Below are 16028 nucleotides of genomic sequence, written 5' to 3'. Positions count from 1 at the left end.
AGGTGAAACAACAGCAAGGGAAACAGAAATAACTCCACAGGAGCCGGTATCCTGTCACTGAGTCACCTTTTATTTACACGTGGAGAGACCTTGACATTGATCCAGCTCCCTCAGGGCCAGCTCTCAGGATATCTGACACTCCTGTTCTTTTTTTAAACCCCCACACTACCACCTAACTGCGGTAGTGATTATTTTTTCCCCAGCACCCATGTTGTGTGTGTGCAGGTGTGAGACACAGTGAGAGACACAAGGTGTACGAATCATTATTCAGTTTCCACCACCAGGAAGAAAGGAAACACCCGAGTGGCCAGTGACAAGCAGTGCCCTTCATATCAAAGGGCAATGCTGTGTGATCAAACAGTGAAGGGGAGGGCAGGGATTAAATCAAAATAGAGTTGGAGGGGGAACACTCCTGTTCTTTTTTTTTCCCTCTTTCTCTTTTTTTTTCTTTTTTTAAACCCCCACACTACCACCTAAGTGCGGTAGTGCTTATTTTATCCCCAGCACCCATGGTGTGTGTGTGCAGGTGTGTGACACAGTGAAAGACACAAAGTGCACGAATCTTTATTCAAATTCCACCACCAGGAAGATAGGAAAACACCCGGGTGGCCAGTGACAAACACTGCCCTTCACCTCAAAGGGCAGTGCTGTGTGATCAAAAACAGTGAGGGGGAGGGTAGGGACTAAATCAAAATAGAGTTGGAGGGAGAAATGATGCACTCCACTCCCTGCGGCGCCCACCTCTCCCTGAACAACTCCAGGGTGTTGGTCGACACCGCGTGCTCCTTCTCCAAGGACACCCGGGCCCTAACGTAAAAAGCGGAAGAGGGGCAGGCAGTCGGCCCTAACGACCCCCTCCACGGTCCACTGCCTGGACCTGTTAATGGCCAGTTTGGCCAGGCCCAGGAGCAGACCCACGAGGAGGTCTTCAGACCTGCCCTCCCTCCTCCGTACCGGGTGCCCGAAGATCAGGAGCGTGGGACTGAAGTGCAGCCAAAAACAGAGGAGAAGGTTTTTAAAAACTGCACCAGGCACCCGAGCTACAAATCTTTACACAGACTGTGAAGCCCCAAAGCATTCAGGCAATCCCCGACGGGGAATTGAACCCCGGCCACTCGCATGACAGGCAGGGAAACTAAACACTATACTACCAAGGACAGTGGCCAAACATTTAATATTCTATTGTGGATGTGGTTAACAATGTGATAGTGACCAGATAATCTGTTTCTCCTGACACTGTTTTAGGTATTGCATTTTGCTACAACAAGGGTTATACTTACATAATTAAAGGTAGGGCCTTGGCTAGTGTTGTAGAACAGAGGGACTTAAGGATGGAGGTACATAATTCTTTGAGGCTTGTTGTTAAAAGGACATTTACCACACTTTCTCAGTCCTTTGAGGGTAGGAGTTTGGACGGCATGTTGAAGTTGTACAGGATGTTGGTGAGGCCTCTTCTGGAATACTGTGTCCAGTTCTGGTCACCTTGTTATAGGAAGGAAAATATTAAGCTAGAGAGGGTTCAGGAGAGATTTACCAGGATGTTGCCGGGTATGGAAGGTTTGAGTTATCAAGAAAGGCTGGATGAGCTGGGACATTTTTCACTGGAGCATAGGAGGTTCAGAGGTGGCCTTATACAAGTTTATAAGATAATGAGGGGTATAGGTAGGATTAACGGTTGCTGTCTTTTCCCTAGGATGGGGGATTTCAAGACTAAGGGACATATTTTTACAGTAAGAAGAAAGCGATTTTAAAAATATGTGAAGGGCAAAGATTTTGGTTAGTGTGTGGAATGCATTTCCTGAGGAATTGGTGGATATTGACATAATAACAAAGTTTAAAAGACATTTGGACGGGTACATGAATAGTAAAGATTTTGAGGGATATGGCCCAGGAGCAGGCAGGTGGGACTAGTTTAGATTGGGATTGTGGTTGGTTCAGACCGGATAGACCGAAGGGTCTGTTTCCATGCTGTATGACTCTATAACTAAGTGATTGTTTTGTCATTAGCCCGCAGGGATAATACACCTACTTTTCTTCAAGACAGTGCCATGTGAAGCTACATTTATCTGAACAGGTAGCTGAAGGTGTGGTCTTAATGTATTGTCTGTGAGACAGTATCTATAATAGTGCAGTGTCCTTTCTGTGTTGCAAGAGTGTCAAGCTTAGTCGCTACACTTTTTTTTGCTTCAAAAATGTACTTTATTCGTAAAATATCTTTATATACATGCACAGTCTCTGAAGCAATTCCACTCTGTACAGTAGTATAAGATACAGCAAACAAATTTTGGAGTTTGACCCTATCCAGCTAAAAAAACCAAAACCATTTTCTTGCTTGTAAAAGATTATATTTACATGTTTTTGAGGCATCAGGAGATTTCCTGTATCTGAACGGATCCCCATTTAACTTTGGTAGAATGACCTTAAACAGTGGTCTTTCCCCACTGTGCCTTGGTGACAGCTGCCCTGGGCTTTAGTGGGTTGCTCAGCACACAGTCCAGGACCTTGAAATGTGCCAGTCTACAAAGGCTCAGTCAAGGTCAACTCTTCTCTCTGGAAGACCAACACATTTCAGGCAAACCAAAGAGCAAGTTCAACTGAGTGGAATGGTCTTCTGGGCACAGTTGATGTTTGTCTTGGTGTACATCCCAGAGAACTGCCTGTACAGCACAGAGTCCTGCATTGTGGACTGCTCGGGGTGGACCTCCACAAAAGCTATTGCTAGGGTAAGACTTGAAGCTGATACCTAATTGTTCAGAGACAAAAGTGTTACCAACTGCAATGCAGTTAACAATCACAGTGGCACAGCCCTGAAACGATGAGCCTCTGCTGGTGGTGAAATAACCCAGCAAATAATCACAAATTTGAAGATCAGTCATATAGCTTGCTGTCCCAGCAAGTCAGCAGACCACGTGTCAGACACACTGATCTCTCCGCCTACCTGTGTTTCCATTAAGCAAGGTTCGCTACTTGGAAGCAGAGTCACATGCATTTGCAGAAATTCAGTTTTTACAGGATTCTCCATGACTTGGAGCACATGTAAGACTGGAGGATTGTGGAAGCTGAGGGAAATAGGACACCACAACCCAGCAGAGAAAAGTGACAGATACAGAGGCTCCAAGGATAAAACAAAATAATAGAACTGCAGGGATAGAGAATAGTATCGCAACTATGCACTCTTTTGATTTGTGCTGTGCTAAATTAATCGTTGCACCACAAAACAATCAGAAGAATAAAAGGGTTCTCAGTCCAGTAGAGGACTGATTTTCCGATAAATCCATCTTTGCTCCAAGAATCAATTGGTAGGTTGACCCTGGCAGAAATGTGTTAATATTTACTCCATAAAACAGAGTCGGACTCAGTATCCAAACCAACATAATTTATTTTACTTTTGCTTCATGATTTCTGCAGAACTCCGATTGTTTAAAAGTCACCCTCTCTAGAGTCTGAGTGTGGGGACCCGAGGTGAAATTCATTTTTTTACCTGTTATCATTCACTTGACCCACTCACTGTAAGTGAAGCAATGAAGAAACTCTCAGTTTTGATTGTAGAATGAATTTGTCCCTATAGTCAGAATGAATTTGGCTGATTATTTCAGTGCCAGATTAACTTCAATTGAAGCTCTCTAATATGTTATTGAAGTCCAATCTACAAAGCCTACATTCCCTATTTTTCTAAGTATTTATCCAATTTGCTCTTACATCACGTTATTCAATGTGCATCAATATGATGCAGATGAATTCCATGTTGCAATAACTCTCACAGTTAATGTTATTCTCTCCTTTGTTCTTAATCCTCAAGCTGGACTTCCTCCACGGTTACATCCACTGGGGATCCCCACCGCCCGGTGGCAAATGGGCACGCCAAGGCGTGTCCGGACGGTGGATGAGGGAGAAGAGGTGGATGGTGTGCAGCAGCAGTCTATTCAGGGCCCTCCTTTTCACATCCTTAAACAAAACAAAATTAAACACTCCTGTTCTTATATGTCAGCCAGGGTTTCCTGATTGGACCAGATTAACAACCCTAATCAGGGAACTCATATTGTATGAGGTCTATCGACCTCGCCTTGTTACAATCACTACAGAAAAAATACATTGGTAGGAACAGTGTACAGACGCTGAAACAATGGCACTTTGTGGGAAAGGCTATAAATCAACAAATATGAGCATATAAAAAGAATAGACCAATAATTATGGTTGCTTTAATCTTCACATTGATTGACTTAATCAAATTGGAATCAAATTGTATCTATGACAACAAATTTATAGAGTGCATTATGGATAGTGTCCTAGAGCAAGATGTCATGAAGCCAACCAGGATGCAGGCTATCTTGGATCTGGTAACGGGTAATAAGGTAGGTTTAATAAATGACCTCAGATTAAATGATCGCCTGGGAAATAGTGATCATAACATGACAGAATTTAATATTCACCTCACCAATGAGAACCTGGATTGGAAACACAGATTGTTTGACTTAAATAAAGGGAATTACAATAAAATGAGAATAGAGTTAGCTGATGTGAATTGGGTGGATAGATTAGAGTCAAGAGTGTGGTGCTGGAAAAACATAGGAGGTCAGGCAGCATCCAGGGAGCAGGAGAATCGATGTTTTGAGCGTAAGCCCTTCATCAGGAATGATGAAGCTCTGAAGAAAGGCTTATGCCCGAAGCGTCGATTGTCCTGCTCCCTGGACGCTGCCTGACCTGCTGTGCTTTTCCAGCACCACACTCTCGACTCTGATCTTCAGCACCTGCAGTTCTCACTTTCTCTTGGGTGGATAGATTAGCAGGAATGACAGTAAGCAAGCAGTGGCAGACATTTGAGGAGGTAATTTATGACTCTCAGCAAAAAACCATCCCAGTAAGGAGGAAAGATTCTAAAAGAGGAATAAACCCACCATGGTTAACCAAGGAAATTAAGGAGAGTATTAAATTGAAAGTAAAAGTACATAAGGATACCAAAGTCAGTGATAGCTCTGAAGACTGGGATAAATTCAGAATCCAGCAAAGGATGACTAAAATGATAATAAAAAGACAGAGATAATAAATTAAAAGGGCAAACGAGTGAGAAATATGAAAACTAACAATAAGAGCTTCATTAGATATTTAAAAAGGAAAAGTGAGGTCAAAGTGAACATAGGCCCCTTAGAAAATGAATCTGGGGAGATGGTTTTGGTGAACAATGGCAAAGAAGTTAAACAGATATTTTGCATCTGTCTTTGTGATGAAAGATACTGCAAATATCCCATTAAAACTAAAGAAGGGGAGGAATTAAGTACCACTCCAATCACTAATGTAGTAATATTAGACAAACGAATGGCAGATAGGTTCCCTGGTCTTCTTGGCTCATAACCTGGGATCCTAAAGAAGGTCGCTACACACTCAGTGGATGTATTGGTTATAATTTTCCAATAATAGTTGAATTCTGAAGAAATACCAGAGGATTGGAAAACTGCTGATGTGACAACTCTATTCAAAATGAGAGGGAGGCAAAAACGGGTAACTATCGGTCAATTAGTTTAACATGTATTGTTAGGGAAGTATTGGAATCAATTATGAAGGAAGTGATAGCAGGACCTTTGAAAATCATAATATAATCATGCAGAGCGAGCATCCAGGGACAAATGTGAAGAAAAGCAGCTTAGGCAAGATCTCTGGAGGCCAGCTGGCACCTTTGAAAGTATGATAAACCAACAAAGGAAAAACTGGAGGGTGCCTGCATTCTCCTTACATTATGTACAATGATAGAGGAGGAGGAGGAGTTGAGGGGTCTTTTAACCTTAGGACTTCTACAAGTAGGAGAAAGTGAGGACTGCAGATGCTGGAGATCAGAGCTGAAAACGTGTTGCTGGAAAAGCGCAGCAGGTCAGGCAGCATCCAAGGAGCAGGAGAATCAACGTTTCGGGCATGAGCCCTTCTTCAGGAATGAGGAAAGTGTGCCAAGCAGGCTAAGATAAAAGGTAGGGAGGAGGGACTTGGGGGAGGGGCGTTGGAAATGCGATAGGTGGAAGGAGGTTAAGGTGAGGGTGATAGGCCGGAGTGGGGGTGGGGGCGGAGAGGTCAGGAAGAAGATTGCAGGTTAGGAAGGTGGTGCAGAGTTCGAGGGTTGGGACTGAGACAAGGTGGGGGGGAGGGGAAATGAAGAAACTGGAGAAATCTGAGTTCATCCCTTGTGGTTGGAGGGTTCCTAGGCGGAAGATGAGGCGCTCTTCCTCCAACCGTTGTGTTGCTATGGTCTGGCGATGGAGGAGTCCAAAGACCTGCATGTCCTTGGTGGAGTGGGAGGGGGAGTTAAAGTGGTTGGTTTGGTTGGTCCGGGTGTCCCAGAGGTGTTCTCTGAAACATCCCGCAAGTAGGCGGCCTGTCTCCCCAATATAGAGGATGCCACATCTACAAGTCCCTTGCATTTCATTCAGCTCAGGCAGCATTGGTTGGAGACAAAAACAAAACTGCAGATGCTGGGATCTAAACTAGACAAGGAGGAGGCTGGAAGAGGACAGCAAGCCAGGCAGCATCAGAGGGTGGAGGAGTCAATGTTTTGGATTATACCCAAAACGTGGACTCCTCCACCTCCTGATGCTGTCTGGCTTGCTGACCTCCTCCAGGCAGAATTGATGGCCTATATACGTGTACCAGCCAAAAAAAGGATCTGAGTGGAGATCCCCAAGTGGCCAAGGCTGCGTTTATGCTTGATGCTATGGCTTTTCCTCCCAATGGTAGTTGATTTTGTAAGAAAAAAACTGATCAAACTTTGAGGTATAAGTATGTGTTTCTTGAAATGCAAACTTGGCAACTCAAAATTGGCAGCCTGTTTTTACACTTACCCTGTTTTTTTCCCCTTGAAGCCACTGGAAAGACCAGCCTGCTGATTAGATATTATCCGCTTTGTAACATTGAGCAGGATTAACTTAAACCCCAATGAATGCTAAGATCATTTTCTGTTGAGAAAGTCTTATAATGCAATACTTTAACAAACTTATACATTTGTATGATTTATCTTCATTATTAAAGTATGTTTTATATTTCTGGTCTTTGTAGCTACCATTGGTAAAACATTCTGTGACCGAAATCTTTTTACTTGCCTCTGTGTTCTATGCTGAACATCCTGACTCATTCCCCTGCGCCTGCCAAATAAATAAAACATGATATTTTTTCCTACTTAATATAAACTTTTGATCGTCTAGGAACTTTCTGTTGGATCTAACTCAACGTTTCCTCAATGGGGAAATAGAGGTCAAGTCATTCTTACTAACCATAACCACTTTCTTGCTGGTATTACATAACACCTTTGCTCTGTACCATGTCCCTGTTGGAAATCCCTTTGCTTTTTAAAAAATGCTTTTAAAAGCATCGTTATGGGTCTGTATCTTTGTACAGCCGGATCTTTTTTTTTTCCCACTTCAGAAGCATGTGGGAACATTTTATGAAAATTTAATTCCAGCAGTGAAAGGGTTAAGATGAAAGCCAGGCAGTTTAAGCCGAATGCCGAATCTCACAGTCAAGTAGGAAGTTGCAGTTTAGAGCCAGTATTCTGCTGCTGAGAATCAACAGAAAATTGCCTCAGGATAGGGGTCACTAAGAATGTGATTTGATTGCATGAGACTGCAGGGTGTGATGCCATAGTGAGAGTGCATTTAGGATTTGGAACGACTTGTTTTACTGGACGTCAGACATGAAGGCAAGGCTACAGAAGTTAAACTTTCTTAAGTTGGACGTTGGGTATGAGAAAGAAATCAAGGTATGTGTCATCGTTGTTGACTTAGTTTCAGCCGTAAATGTTAAAATTATGTTAATTGTCAGTTGAAAACTGTTGAATGTTAAGTAACTTTATTATTGCTTATTTGAAAAAAGCCAACCCGCACAACGAGCATGGTGATGTGTAGCAATGTAAGTGCACTGTGCTGAAACAAAGGACATATATTTTAGTCGGTTCTTCAACAGCAATGTTCAGGAGTAAAATTAAGTCATGCATTGTAGTTTTCTGGACTTGGAGCAGAGATTAATGAGCTGTTGGTGCTGACATCAATGGATGATGTGCTTTGGTATAACCACACAGTTACATAGGATATCATTTAAAAATTTGTACAAGATAATGAACAAAATAAAACTGGGCTGGAGGAGCCCAAGATTAGAAAGGTTTGAAGATTACAGCACTTGCATGTTGACCATATATAAACCAGAAATACTAAGTAAATTTAATTCATTTAAATTGTATTGCTTGTGATGCACTCAAGCAAAAATTTTATAATGTATGTGCTATGAGTGTTTCTGTTCACATCTGTTATTGTCTACATTTCTATGTGGAGAAAGTGAGGGCTGCAGATGTGGAGATCAGAACTGAAAATATGTTGCTGGAAAAGCACAGCAGGTCAGGCAGCATCCAAGGAACAGGAGAATCGACGTTTCGGGCTTATGCTGCCTGACCTGCTGCGCTTTTCCAGCAACACATTTTCAGCTACATTTCTATGTGACCTTATTTACATTTTTACATAAAATACAAACAAATAAAACACATTCTTGTTTAGTACATAACTGAACATCTGTGTAACCAATGATTTAAGCTCTGGATTCCTATGTTGGGTCCTACCACAATTTTTGTTTCAAAACAAAATATGGTGGATGTACACTATAGGTGTTCTATTATTCATAAATAACAAGGAACTAATTTTTATGTGAATTCATAAATATTTATAATCAACCTGTTGCCTTGTATTGATGTACCTCTGTGGCAGGCGAACCTGGATCTTCTAGTCTACCGATACACCAGAAGACCCTCAGTGGACACATTTACTTCTGCACTGTCATCATGCACCGACACATTGTCACTCAGCACACCAGCCACATGACCAGCTTAAAGAAATACACTCAGTGAGAGTCCAATCTAAGTGTCGAGAGTGTGGTGCTGGAAAAGTACAACAGGTCAGGCAGCATCCGAGGAGCAGGAGAATTGACGTTTTGGGCAAGAGCCCCTTATCCAGAAAGGGGCTTGTTTGATTATTTCTAACTTATGGGAACCAGATGACATAACAAGCAAATGAGGAAATAACAAATGGACTCTTAATTCAAATGAAGTCCTTTCAAGTCCTGACATTGCAGACCCCCAATTCTGTCTTCTGTAACATTGCCAATTTTAATTGTGCCTCCATTGGTAACCATGCCTTCAGATGGAAATGCTTCCTAAACCCTTTCCCTCTGTTCCTAGCTCTCTCTCCTTTAACATCATCGATAAAACCTACCTCTTTTGAGCAAACGTTTTGCTTGCTCTAGTGATTCCTTCTAGCTCAAATTTTATTAAGTAAATGTTCTTTGAAACATCCTTGTGTGTTTTAATATGTTGGGGGTGCTTTATAAATACAAAGTTGTTATTATGAGCCATTTTGTCATGCCTGGCTTGCTGTGTTCTTCCAGCCTCCTGTTTATCTACTCTGGATCCCAGCATCTTAAGTGTTTTTTTTCATCTTCCAATTTTCCTCAAGTGTAAGATGTATATATTTGGATTTTGAATTTGAATTTCTGTCAGAGAGTTTGCGGAGGCTAATGGAAATTTGTTCTCATTGGGAGAGTTTCCCAGTGAACAAAGCAAATAGTGTAGTGCATTCGGCTTTCAGATAAGAAGATTCAAAGTCTTTTGGGCCTGGGGAAACACTGATAATTTGGAGAAAGCTTTGCATTTCAGTTTGGCAATTTTGCAGAGGTCTTGACTGGTGCTGAATGTGTAAAACCTTTGCTCCTAAATAAGGGAAGCAGTTTAGGACTGTTAAGAAGTAGATTATCTCTGTATAAGGAGTTCGGTTTAAAAGGTTCAGACCATAAATGTTTAGTTGCAACTGTGAAGGAGTTATTTGAAGCTGAAAATGTCTAAACTCAGTTGTATGAACGTTCCAGGAAGAGGCCATCAGATTTTCAAAAAGGAGGATTGAAGTCATTGTTAAATTAAGCTTTACAGATAGAGTCATAGAGATGTACAGCACAGAAACAGACTCTTCGGTCCAACCCGTCCATGCCGACCAGATATCACAACCCAATCTAGTCCCACCTGCCAGCACCCGGCCCATATCCCTCCAAACCCTTCCTATTCATATACCCATCCAAATGCCTTTTAAATGTTGCAATTGTACCACACTCCGCCACTTCCTCTGGCAGCTCATTCCATACACGTACCACCCTCTTTGTGAAAAAGTTACCCCTTAGGTCTCTTTTATATCTTTCCCCTCTCACCCTAAACCTATGCCCTCTAGTTCTGGGCTCCCCCACCCTAGAGCAAAGACCTTATCTATTTATCCTATCCATGCCCCTCATGATTTTATAAACCTCTATAAGGTCATCACTCAGCCTCTGCTCCAGGGAAAACAGCCCTAGCCTATTTAACCTCTCCGTTTAGCTCAAATCCTCCAATGCTGGCAACATCCTTGTAAATCTTTTCTGAACCCTTTCAAGTTTCACAACATCTTTCCAATAGGTAGGAGACCAGAATTGTACACAACATTCCAACAGGGGCCTAACCAATGTCCTGTACAGCCACAACATGACCTTCAAACTCCTGTACTTAATACTCTGACCAATAAAGGAAAGCATACCAAACACCTTCTTTGCTATCCTATCTACCTGTGACTCCATTTTCAAGGAGCTATGAACCTGCACTCCAAGGTCTCTTTGTTCAGCAACACTCCCTTGGACCTTACCATTAAGTGTATAAGTCCTGCTAAGATTTGCTTTCCCAAAATGCAGCACCTCACATTTATCAGAATTAAACTCCATCTGCCACTTCTCAGCCCATTGGCCCATCTGGTCAAGATCCTGTTGTAATCTGAGGCAACCTTCTTCATTGCCCACTACGTCTCCAATTTTGGTGTCATCTGCAAACTTACTAACTGTACCTCTTATACTCACATCCAAATCATTTATGTAAATGACAAAACGTAGAGGACCTAACATCGATCCTTGTGGCACTCCACTGGTCACAGGCCTCCAGTCTGAAAAACAACCTTCCACCACCCACCACCCTCTGTCTTCTACCTTTGAGCCAATTCTGTATCCAAATGGCTAGTTCTCCCTCTATTCAATGAGATCTATGAGGAGAAAGTGAGGTCTGCAGATGCTGGAGATCAGAGCTGAAAATGTGTTGCTGGAAAAGCGCAGCAGGTCAGGCAGCATCCAGGGAACAGGAGAATCCTGTTCCCTGGATGCTGCCTGACCTGCTGCGCTTTTCCAGCAACACATTTTCAGCTCAATGAGATCTAACCTTGCTAATCAGTTTCCCATGGGGCACCTTGTCGAATACCTTACTGAAGTCCATATAGATCATATCTACCACTCTGCCCTCATCAATCCTCTTTGTTACTTCCTCAAAATACTCAATCAAGTTTGTGAGAAATGATTTCCCATGCTTACAGCCATGTTGACTATCCCTAATCAGCCCTTGCCTTTCCAAATACATGTACATCCTGTCCCACAGGATTCCCTCCAACAACTTGCCCACCGACGTCAGGCTCACTGGTCTGTGGTTCCCTGGCTTGTCTTTACCACCGTTCTTAAACAGTGGCACCACGTTAGCCAACCTCCAGCTTTCCGGCACCTTACCTATGACTATCGATGATACAAATGTCTCAAAGAAGCCAAGCAATCACTTCTCTAACTTACCACCGAATTCAAGGGTACACCTGATCAGGTCCTGGGGATTTATCCACTTTTATGCATTTCAAGACATCGAGCACTTCCTCCTCTGTAATATGGACCTTTTTTTTTCAAGATGTCACCATCTATTTCCCTACATTTTATATCTTGCATGTCCTTTTCCACAATAAATACTGATGCAAAATACTCATTTAGTATCTTGCCCATCTCCTGCGGCTCCACACAAAGGCCGCCTTGCTGATCTTGCTATTCTCTACCTATTTACCCTTTTGTCCTTAATGTATTTGTTAAAAACCTTTTGGATTCTCCTTAATTCTATTTGCCAAAGCTATAAGACAATTTTCACTGGTGTAAGTACTGTCAAGCTATATTTCTGGGATTGATGGGATTATATATTGTACTATATTGTTATAACGAGTAGAAATTTGCTCCAAGCTAGGTATTAGGAAGACTAAAGCCATTGTTCTCGACTCCTACAGTGGAGTCTATTCTCCAGCTTCTGATTCTATCCCTCACCCTGACAAGCATTGAGTTTTTAAAGCAAAAAATCTGTTCCCAGTATTCGCTCATATTTGATGCTAAAGCGAGCTCCTGACTACATATCTATGCCAATACTAATATGACCTAATTTCATCTCTGTAACATTGCTGGGCACCATGCATCTCTGTTCATCTGCTGCTAAAAGTACTCAGAATTTTGATCTCATGTTTAGAATTCCCCAAGCCTAAGCTCTCCCCATGTCAGACTCCTGTTCATTCATCACCTCTGCACTTGATGATCTGTGGTGGCTCCCAGCAAATCAACGTCTTGTTCTTCAAATTCTCCTTCTTGATTACAGATCTCTCAATGACATACTGCTTCCTATCTCTGTTATCTCTTCTAATGCTATCTTTTCAGCAATTACATGTGTTCCCCCTCAATTCTGGCATCTTGAGTGTCCTGATTTTAATCGCTCCTTCATTGGTGGCTGTACTTTCATCTGCCTCACCCTAAGCTCTCGAATTCCCTCCTGAAACCTCTTCATTTCGCTCTTTATCTTTCCTTCCATAAGACAGTCCTTCAAATCGACCTATGAACAGGCTTTTTGTCATCTGCTTTAGCATTTCTGTACATGGTGTGGCATGCACTTATGAAGTGCCTGGGGGTATTACCCTGTGTTGAAGGGTGCTACATAAGTACAAGCTCTGGTCTTGTGGTCGGTAGTAGGAAATTGAGTGGTGCTGCTAAGGTGAAGAATGGATCAAACTCAAGCCTGTCTGCTGTCTGTCAGCTCGCGACTCTTTTTATCCACTTTGAATGTAATGGACCTGTTCTTTTCAAAATAACTGCTCTCAGCACTGTATGATTCCTAATTTGGAACAACATGGTCTTTCTGTATGCACAGGTTGCTATGTATGCAAGTTACTAGGGATTGTTGATTTAAACTTTGATCTGTGAACTCCATTATATTATTGGAAGTGGCCCACCAGAGCTAAAAGACAGAAGAATGGTCCAAACATGGTCAACAGTTCTTTGAATTCGTGGCAATGGGACCCTTTCACCTGAACAAGCCAAACTTAATTGATTTTGGAAACCGATTATGAAATATGGCCTGGGAATTTGCCAATCCCAGATGATCCTAATTATTTGAAGATGACTGTGTTGACATTTGCCTGGCAAACGTTTCACTCTTTTGCTAATGCTTGCAGACTGTAAGATAACACATTTAATGTTCACTCAGTTCTGAACACAACTGGGCAGTAATTGAAGGCTACATGTAAGGCACGTGTATTAAGCGCAATCTTTCTGTAATGTGTTTGCTGTTATGCGATTCTCATCCCTGGCACTAGATGTCACAGTGCAGGGAGGAGTGGACTCCGCGTAGGTATCGCGTGATCAGTCAGCTCGTGTGCTTTCTCATTAAGAGTTTCATGAAAGGTATTGTGAAATGTTTGTGCTAGCGCACTTGGAAAAGCATCATGAGACTTCTTGTCCACAGGCTGTAATCTGTTCATTTAAAAACTTAAAATGGGTGGCACGGTGGCACAGTGGTTAGCACTGCTGCCTCACAACGCCAGAATCCCGGGTTCAATTCCCGTCTCAGGTGACTGTCTGTGTGGAGTTTGCACATTCTCCCCGTGTCTGCGTGGGTTTCCTCCGGGTGCTCCGGTTTCCTCCCACAGTCCAAAAATGTGCAGGTCAGGTGAATTGGCCGTGCTAAATTGCCCGTAGTGTTAGGTGAAGGGGTAAATGTAGGGGAATGGGTCTGTGCTTCGGTGGGTTGGTGTGGACTAGTTGGGCCGAAGGGCCTGTTTCCACACTGTAAGTAATCTAATCTAAAATAATCTAATAAGACTGAAATTTCACTGGAATTGACCAGAAGTAAAAGGACAATATTGAGGAGCAATTTGAAACTAGGCTTGTTGTTCGTATTAGGAGCTTTTTTTCTCTCTGTTTTTGTTTTTTAAAAATACGTTTAGATGTTAAAGAATATCTGCAGAGTCACGTGAATCTGTTTCAGTGCCTAACCACTATGGTAACCAACTACAAAAAATATCAGTGCAGGGGCTTGGACATGGACATGGTCAGTCAGCTACTCAGAGTGGTCAGAGTCAGGAAACTCTGCACGTTGTAGGTGAGGGAGAGAAAGGTGGGTGGCACACTTACTTTTGGTGCATGTGTAGAGATGTCCGAGGGATTGATTACGCCGTGCAGAAGAGATTCAGGGCAAGGCAGGGTCAGACGTTAGCAAGGATGAGAGTGAGTGGGGAAGATGTTGCAAGAATGTAGCAGAGATAGTGTGAAATACCAACAACAAGATGGTGGCACTTTCATTGGCAGAGTGGAGAAGATCACTGATCTTCTGACTGCACTAGCCTGGATGGTAACCTTGATTGATGTGGTTCCAGTAGAATGGCATCCTCCTGTTGGCCTTGGAGAAAAAGGATGTCCTGCCTTTGCATCACCCCATCCCCATCAGCAACATCTCCATGTCCCTGCCCACAAAGAGAGGCACCAATTTTCCATTGTCTGCCATGTCTAGAGCCAATGTCAGGAACCATGCAGAGCAGCTCTGGACTGACAGCTCTTGACTGGGTTCACAGTATCTTTTTAAAGATGGTGCTATACTACAGATGTTGGTTAATTCTGGAATATCCAGGAAGTGGCGAGTTGTTTTGGAAATTGCACATGGTATGATGGTGCTAGAATGTGTGAGAGGGGAACTAAAGGGTGGGGTAGGTAATAAATCAGGGTTTTATAAAATAAGGTGATAGACGATGTGAACACGATGTGAAACACTCTGAAAAACTTGACAAAACTGATACTTAGCAAAAGAAATTAAGATTCAACCCTTGATCTTTTAAAGCAGGTTTTATTCCAGATTGTGCAGTATTACCATTGGATGGGATCAGAAGATTGGCTGGAATCTAGTGCAGCCAGCAGGTATAGATTAGAGTAGAGTTGGAAAAGCACAGCAGGTCAGGCAGCATCCGAGGAGTGGGAAAATCAACATTTTAGGCAGGAGCCTCATTCCTGATGAAGGGCTTTTGCCTGAAACATTGATTTTTCCTGCTTCTCGGAAGCTGCCAGACCTGCTGTGCTTTTCCAGCACCACACTCTCAACTCCAGCATCTGCAGTACCCTCTTTTGCCCAGCAGGTATAGATGCCAATTGAGAGTAATCAGTTAAAATTCTGATGAAATGCACTTCACAGTACCATACAACAGATCAAAATTTATTTAGATTGTGCTATCATTTGTGTTAGGCTAACAGCTTTTTGTTTAGTTTTTACTGTTATTTATGGTGGTTCGGCCCCTACCCTGTTTTTTTTCCATGGGTCCCATTGTTTCTATTGTGTGATTTTCTATTATGGCCTCGCACAGGAACACAACTACAGCGTTATAGGAAAACTACCTGTGTTGTCTTGGAAGTATGAGAATTGACGTTTCGGTTATGAGCCCTTCTTCAGGAATGAGGAAAGTGTGCCAAGCAGGCTAAGATAAAAGGTAGGGATGAGGGACTTGAGGAGGGGCGTTGGAAATGCGATAGGTGGAAGGAGGTTAAGGTGAGGGTGATAGGCAATCCTCCCACTTCCACCCCAATGCCTTATCTTCACCATGGACATCCAGTCCCTATACACCTCCATCCCCCATCACGAAGGACTCAAAGCCCTCCGCTTCTTCCTTCCCCGCCGTACCAACCAGTACCCTTCCACTGACACCCTCCTTCGACTGACTGAACTGGTCCTCACCCTGAACAACTTCTCTTTCCAATCCTCCCACTTCCTCCAAACCAAAGGAGTAGCCATGGGCACCCGCATGGGCCCCAGCTATGCCTGCCGCTTCGTAGGATATGTGGAACAATCCATCTTCCGCAACTACACTGCCCCCACCCCCCACCTTTTCCTCCGCGACATC

The 16028-nt window shown here is 42.9% G+C and overlaps 1 protein-coding gene across 4 annotated transcripts in view; it reads left to right on the top strand.

Moving 5' to 3' along the window:
• The window catches only part of tbc1d1 (TBC1 (tre-2/USP6, BUB2, cdc16) domain family, member 1), a 296242-nt gene that overhangs the window by 52034 nt on the left and 228180 nt on the right, over nt 1-16028 (top strand). The window contains exon 1 of one of the 4 annotated variants that reach the window (XM_043693162.1): nt 7500-7735. The exons of the other annotated variants lie outside the window; for them this stretch is intronic. Coding sequence (XP_043549097.1) covers nt 7670-7735 — 66 coding nt within the window. The 5' untranslated portion in view covers nt 7500-7669. Of the gene's footprint in view, nt 1-7499; nt 7736-16028 lie in introns of those variants that run through there. 4 annotated transcript variants of the gene reach the window in all.

The sequence above is a fragment of the Chiloscyllium plagiosum genome, chromosome 1 (genome assembly GCF_004010195.1).
Source record: "Chiloscyllium plagiosum isolate BGI_BamShark_2017 chromosome 1, ASM401019v2, whole genome shotgun sequence".
In the NCBI taxonomy this organism is placed as follows: Eukaryota; Metazoa; Chordata; class Chondrichthyes; order Orectolobiformes; family Hemiscylliidae; genus Chiloscyllium; species Chiloscyllium plagiosum.
This window is presented reverse-complemented; position numbering and strand designations above follow the sequence as displayed.